The sequence below is a fragment of the Oratosquilla oratoria genome, chromosome 24, assembly GCF_046742065.1.
Source record: "Oratosquilla oratoria isolate Oo_2021 chromosome 24, ASM4674206v1, whole genome shotgun sequence".
NCBI classification, from domain to species: Eukaryota; Metazoa; Arthropoda; class Malacostraca; order Stomatopoda; family Squillidae; genus Oratosquilla; species Oratosquilla oratoria.
Window position 1 is genome coordinate 22,243,847 of NC_134800.1, and position 7,408 is coordinate 22,251,254.

Consider the following 7,408-nt stretch of genomic DNA (forward strand, 5'->3'; position numbering starts at 1 on the left):
CCCAACATCGTTAACCTTTTCTGTTGGGAGATGCTGGAGAGTAAGCTCCACATGTTTATGGAATATTGCGACGGAGGTAGCATTAAAGAAAACATTAATAAGATCGAACGCAAAAACGATCTTTGCTACTCGTATTTCCTTCAGATGATCGAGGGGGTCGAATACCTCCACGCCAGAGGAGTCGCCCATCGGGATTTGAAACCCGATAACCTCCTCTTGACGAAAGACGGAGTTTTGAAGATCGCCGACTTCGGTCTGGCCGCAATTTTCATGGTCGACGGTAAGGAGGTCGAGTTGGAGGGACGTTTTGGCACGAGGGCTTACATGGCACCAGAGGTCGTCAAAGACAGAGTATCAAGCTACCTCGGACCTCCCATTGACCTCTGGTCTTGCGGAGTTACCCTGATTTATATGATAACAGGAGACCTGCCTTGGGATGAGGCCACGCCTGAAAATAGATATTATAAGATGTGGCTTGAAAAGAATAGAAAATTAAAAAAGTTGAGACCTTGGTGTCTATTGGATAAGACCTCTCGCTCGATCGTGAAACTTCTCCTGGAACCCGATCCAGTTCTCCGCGTCACCAGTTGGAGGAAACGCCATCAGAATTGAATACGCCCTCAGTTAAGTTCACTGGGTCACTAATGTTTTTATACTTCTTACAAAAAATAAAATAAAATGAAATAAAATAAAGATAAAATAAAATAGAATAAAATAAAATAAAATAAAATAAAATAGAATAAAATAAGAATGGGTTAATTCCCTCAGCTGAATAAAATTACATGGCGACAGACAAAATAAACATAACAAGTTAAATGAAACAGTTTAAATGTTAATGGTTGAGACAACTCATCACACAGCACTGCCATCGAGTTTTCCCCTCTGTGGTAACAATAATAAAAACAGCGGACCATATCGTCCAAAATCTGGAAAATATTTCTTTTTGAGGTTGGAAAAAGGCAACCTTGTAAAAACTAGGCCTTCTGGTTGGTAGACTAAGCCAGAAAACCCACACTTAGAGGATTAAAGAAAAAAAAAAATGTAAGACATGGCCTGAAGACCTGCATCTGTCACCAAAAGTTCAATTCTTAAAAAATCAGTCACAAAGAAGATGGGCTCTACATCTACCTATTAAAGGAATTTCAGTTAACCCCTCAAATAAGGTGATTTTTTCTTAAGTTTAATTTTGACTATCGTCTGACAATTTTATTTAGCTTCGGGGAAAGATTTTGTGCTGAAGGGGATATTGGGAAAGTGGCGCAGGATAATGGGAAAGCAGAAATAATGATTAAGTAAAACCAATAACTTTTAATTGATAGAATACTAAAGGGTAAAGAAGAAAAAGAAAAGAAAAGCAGAAGGTAAAAGGTAGTACAGGAAGGGAATAGGAGAGAAAAAGGAGGTAAAAGAGAGCATAGGAAGGAAATGAGGAAAGATGTGAAGGGGAGAAAGTAAAGGGAGAAAGTAACGAATAGTGTATTGTATGTAGTAATGAAACTCAGAACAACAACCCTCCCTATAGGGGAGAGGGGAGCGGAGGGGGGAGGGGAAAGTGGGAAAGGCAGCTTATGAAGGATTCCTGTTAAGATGTTAATATCACCCTAGATGCAGTCGCAATAATGAAGGGGGCTGGGCTATAGTCACCTTCAGCTATTTAGTGCGTTTGGACGAATAAGAAAGTGTAGATTACACACCTAATAGTTAATAACATTTAAGACTAGGGTGTTTAGTGATATGGTTATACGACTTCGAAAGTAACTTCATCATGTCAATGCACTAACAGGCGAACTCTAACGTCTACGTTCAATCCGTAGTATCCACCTTAGTCTTTAGATCACGTGTTGGACTTGTGATCGACAGCTATTTCCCTCCAGGAAGAGAGCTCAGAGCTCGTATGACCGATGTATGGGTAATGCTATGACCTTACACGCACACACACACCCAACTCCCCGCCCACGAGAGTTGGAATAACGACTCGAAGCGCAGCAATACTGAAATTATTTCAGCCCTGGTCAGGATTCGAATCCCGGACTGCCGTAGTGACAGTCGGGGACTCTACCAACCGCTATTCTGTGAATAGAAACGTCTCTTAGTTTTGAGATGTGATAACCCTTTTGCTGTGTTTTATGTCTTCTGCTCGTCTATTCTAGTTGTCGCCAGGGGATTTTATTAAGTTGAGGAAAAACACTTCCACAGCGATAAGGTTACCAAAATATAGATATCATTATCATAAAGACGTAACCATTTGAATAAAGACATGTCCACTATTCTAAACAGAGTATACATTAAAAAATGAGGGAAAAAAAGAGAAAAAGAAAATCGACGAATCATTAAATGTTGGAGTAGATAAAGAGGTGATGAATGGTTTAAATGAAGTAAGAAAAGGATGGCAGGGTAATATGGATTAAACAAAACCTGATGAAGGAAATGTAATAAGGATTAGACAAAAATTAACGAGGAAGAAGGTATGATGAGGCAAAATCTGATGAAGAAGACTCGCTGACGCCGATAATGCATAAATGACGCAAGTCAGGGTGAGAGATGTAATGTGGGGAATCCTGAAGTTAAAGTTAGGAGGAGAAGATTGGTAAAAGGAAGATAAGTAGGGCATTGGGTAAGGGAAGAAAAGGGATCAGAATGAGTATTGTGATGAGAATAAAGAGGAGGAGAAATAGAAGGACAGGGTATAAGACAAGTAGGAGAACAAAGAGAACAAGGAGGGGCAGTAGGAGAGCAAGCAGGAGGAGGAGGAAGAGAAGGAAGAGGAGGTAGAGGAGTAGCAAGGGGAAAGAGAAGGCCAGGGAAGGGAGAGGAGGACAAAAAGAAAGGGAGGGGAGGGGGAGGGGGAAGAGAGGAGTGGGAGGAAGAGAAAGAGGAAAAGGAGGATAAGAAGAAGGAAGAGGATAGGAAGAAGGATGGGGAGGAGGAAGGGATGAAGAGTATGAGGATGAGTAGGAGAAAAAGAAGAAAGAGGATAAAGGTATATATATATATATATATAAATATATATATATATATATATATATATATATATATATATATATATATGCGTGTGTGTGTGTGTGTGTGTTCGTGTATATATATGTATATGTATGTATATATACGGCTGTGACCTATTCTCCGGGGTAAGTCATTTTATAGGTTTCCTTGCCACCAATCGATCTAGCTCATCTGGAGAAACAATTCCTTTGAAAGAACTAATACCACCACTTTCGTAGTAAAATCGTGAATTTTATTTTGTCTGTTGACAGAAAGTTTCATTTAAATAAAAAATCTCAATTCCTTTATTCCTTTGAATTTAGTGATCCCCTTGGCAGCGTAAGTTCTGGCTAAGTTTGGAGGATATTACTTATCTGGGGGCGTGGCCCCCGAATTGAAAGAGTTGCCAAACAAAGCAGGAGGAAGATAAATGGACGAGTTGGCAACCCGCGAAAGAAAGTGGGAACAGAAGAAAGACAAAAATCAAGAAAGGCTGAATTTACACATACGATTAGAAATGTAAATTTGTTAAAGAAATAACCTAATCAGTTTGAGGAACACTGGCTATGAAATAAGATTCCAGATATGAATGAAAGTAAGGCACCCTCACTGCGGAGTCTTGTGAGGGAGAGGAGGGAGAGGGAGAGGGGGAGAGGGGTAAATGGGGAGAGGGGGAGAGGGGGTGAGGGGTTGACGGGGAGAGGGGATGAGGAGAAGAAGATGAGAAAGCGAGAGAAAGAGAGAGCGAAAGAGAAAGTGGAAAAGAAGAAAGAGGTGAAAAAGAAAGAGAGTGAGTGAGGGAGAGAGGGAGATAGGCAGATAGAGAGATGAATATAGATGGAGAGAGGGAAAGGTGGAGAGGGGAAGAGAGGAAGAGAAGAAAAGAAGGAGAGAAAGAGGAAAGGAGAGTGGAAAAGAAGAAAGAGAGGGATAGAGAGAAACATACAGGGTGGATGATGAATATAGGAGGAGAGAGGGATAGAGGGAGAGAGTAAAAGAGGAAGAGAGAGAAAGAGAGAAAGGAAAAGGAGGAAAAAGAATGAAGAAGAGAGGAAGTGAACCAAAAGGGCAAAGGCAAAGAAGTGGAGCAGCTAAGCGCCTTATGGCGTATGCACACAACTTCACCAATTCTTACGGAACACTAAAATCATCTAGCAACGATAAGAAAATAACACGACGTTCCGGAATGCAACACTTATTTTATTTCATTTTACTTTATCATTACTACCTTTTTCAAAGGATTACAAAGGCGGAGCATGCCGACAGGAGACCTTTTGATCCATATCTAGGTCGGATGCAAAAAAAAAAAAAAAAAAAAAAAAAAAAAAAAAAAAAATTAAAACTATAATAATGTAAAAATAAATAAAATACATAAATAAATGCATAGGTATAGTTGAATAATATAGTATAGTTAAATTAATTTTCATTAATTGCCACTTATGCTTCTAGCATAATTTTGCGAACACCTGAATATCCAGGATATATTGCAACTATGCAGCTCACTCATTATCAAATATTTTCATATATTAGTCTCATTTCCTCAATGCCAATGTTCTGGAGTAACGCAATGGACTCTTCATCGGACTGTATAACGAATGACACCGTCAAGATAATCCTTTCACTAGATTCAGGTATAAAGCAATATATTTTCGTGAAAATAATACACTCTGTCCTATTTCAAATTTGTATTTTAATTTGACTGTCTCTTCACCCATTCCATTAGTACTGCAAATCTTCCTCAACCAATATTTTTCGACATGAAGCTACTATCGAAGTCGCATAACCACATCACTAAACACCCTAGTCTTAGATGTTATTGACTACTAGGTATGTAATCTAAACTTTCAAATTCGCTCAAACGCACTCCATGGCTGAAGGTGACTGTAGTTCCGCCCCCTTCATTAGTGCGACTGCATCTAGGGTGATAGTAACATCTTAACAGGAATCCTTCACAAGCTGCCTTCCCCCCTTCCCCCCTCCGCTTCCCCCTCCCCTACAGGGAGTGTTGTTGTTCTGAGTTTCCTTACTATATATAATACACTCTTCTTTACTTTCACCCTTTCCCTTCCCCCCTTCATATCTTTTCCCATTCCCTTCCTATGCTCTCTTTTACCTCCTTTTTTCTTTCCTATTCTCTTCCTGTACTCCCTTTTACCTTCTGTTTTTCTTTTTTCTTTTCTTCTTTACCATTTAGTATTTTATCAATTAAAACTTATTGGTTTTACTTAATCATTATTTCTGCTTTCGCATTATCCTGCACCACTTTCCCAATATCCCCTTCAGAATAAAATATTTCCCCAAAGCTAAATCAAATCTCGTCAGACGATAGTCAAAATTAAACTTAAGAAAAAAATCACCTTATTTGAGGGGTTACCTGAAATTCCTTTAATAGGTAAATGTAGAGCCCATCTTCTTTGTGACTGATCTTTTAGGAATTGAACTTTTGGTGACAGATGCAGGTCTTCAGACCAGGTCTTACATTTTTTTTTTCAATCCTCTATGTGTGATTTTTCTGGCTTAATCTACCAACCAGAAGGCCTAGTTTTTACAAGGTTGCCTTTTTCACGCCTCAAAAAGAAATATTTTCTAGATTCTGGTCGATATGGTCCGGTGTTTTTATTATTGTTACCACAACAAGAATTATACGGATTTGTTCTTGATTCATATATTCTGAGGGGAAAACTCGATGGCAGTGCTGTGTGATGAATTGTGTCAACCACTAACATTTAAGCTGTTTTATTTAACTTGTATCTTCATTTTGTCTGTCGCCATGTAATTTTATTCAGCTGAGGGAATTAACCCATTTTTATTTTATTTCATTTTATTTTATTTTATTTTATCTTGTTTTTTGTAAGAAGTATGAAAACATTAGTGACCCAGTGAACTTAACTGATGGCGTATTCAATTCTGATGGTGTTTCCACCAACTGGTGACGCGGAGAACTGGATCGGGTTCCAGGAGAAGTTTCACGATCGAGCGAGAGGTCTTATCCAATAGACACCAAGGTCTCAACTTTTTCAATTTTCTATTCTTTTCAAGCCACATCTTATAATATCTGTTTTCCGGCGTGGCCTCATCCCAAGGCAGGTCTCCTGTTATCATATAAATCAGGGTAACTCCGCAAGACCAGAGGTCAATGGGAGGTCCGAGGTAGCTTGACACTCTGTCTCTGACGACCTCTGGTGCCATATAAGCCCTCGTGCCAAAACGTCCCTCCAACTCGAGTTCTTTACCGTCGACCATGAAAATTGCTGCCAGACCGAAGTCGGCGATCTTCAAAACTCCGTCTTTCGTCAAGAGGAGGTTATCGGGTTTCAAATCCCGATGGGCGACTCCTCTGGCGTGGAGGTATTCGACGCCCTCGATCATCTGATGGAAATACGAGTAGCAAAGATCGTTTTTGCGTTCGATCTTATTGATGTTTTCTTTAATGCTACCTCCGTCGCAATATTCCATAAACATGTGGAGCTTACTCTCCAGCATCTCCCAACAGAAGAGGTTAACGATGTTGGGGTGCTTTAGCTGAACATGGAGAAGCTCTTCTCCTGTGTACTCGTAACTGGTCTGTGACTGTCTCAGTGGGACGATTTTCTTCGCGACCATTTTGTTACTTTCCACATTTTTGATCAAAATAACTTCGCCGAAGGCCCCAGCTCCGAGGACTCTTACGATGGTCCAAACATCTTTGTTTTCAAAAGCCTTCAACTCTTCTTTGTTTGTTTCTACAATTTCTCGAGTTGCGATCAATGTCACAGAGCTTAGTGGCTGCCTTCGTTCTTGTTGTTTTCTTCCTGACAAGTTCTTCTTGGAGGTGCCGCAACGAGTCAGGAGCTCCCAGAAGGTCTTTCTAAGCGACTTGCCGTCCTTGCAAAGTCGTTCTCCGTTGTTCTCTGATGAAGGCCTTTGAAGTCCGAAGAATCTTAAACAGCCGTGGATGAACATGATGAAAATTCTCCTGACAAATTAAGGACACAAGTTGGCCATGGAATTTTGTTGATATCTTTATTTTTGAACATCAGAGATTTTCTTTTGGACTCAACCAACTAACACCAGCTCCTTTGTGACGCTCCTAGGCCGAATAAAACTGTCATTCGTCGCTCAAGTAATTTAATATGATATAAACGGTTGCAGAAAAAGTTATCTGACAATCTGTGTCTTACTGGATGTTAGAAGTTCATGGTGTGTCCAAGTGTTTCTGTATAGCATTCTTAGAAATTAACTTTTGCAATCATTCAATTGTACATTTGATTTACTACCAGATATAGTTGTGTTTTGCTCCAGATTACACATGTATACATTCATCATTCCACGCTAGGATGTATCAGGATCATATGTCCTCAAATGTACTACAGCGGACACATAAAACTGTCGGTTAAGTGGTGGTGGACGAGTCTTTTCCAAACACTTCTACCTTGGCATTGATGTTCTG

General features: G+C 39.8%; 2 protein-coding genes across 2 annotated transcripts in view; one reads left to right on the plus strand and one right to left on the minus strand.

The window, feature by feature from the left end:
- The window catches only part of LOC143038289 (serine/threonine-protein kinase Chk1-like), a 1,041-nt gene extending 429 nt beyond the window's left edge, over positions 1–612 (plus strand). Inside the window, exon 1 of the mRNA XM_076207309.1 lies at positions 1–612. This exon is cut by the window's left edge and continues 429 nt beyond it. Within this exon, the coding sequence (XP_076063424.1) occupies positions 1–612 (612 nt within the window).
- Positions 613–5,880: 5,268 nt separating this feature from the next.
- Positions 5,881–6,921, minus strand: LOC143038290 (serine/threonine-protein kinase Chk1-like). Its single transcript, XM_076207310.1, has one exon. It carries the CDS (start codon positions 6,919–6,921, stop codon positions 5,881–5,883), a length of 1,041 nt encoding a protein of 346 aa, XP_076063425.1.
- Between the last annotated feature and the right edge of the window lie 487 nt (positions 6,922–7,408).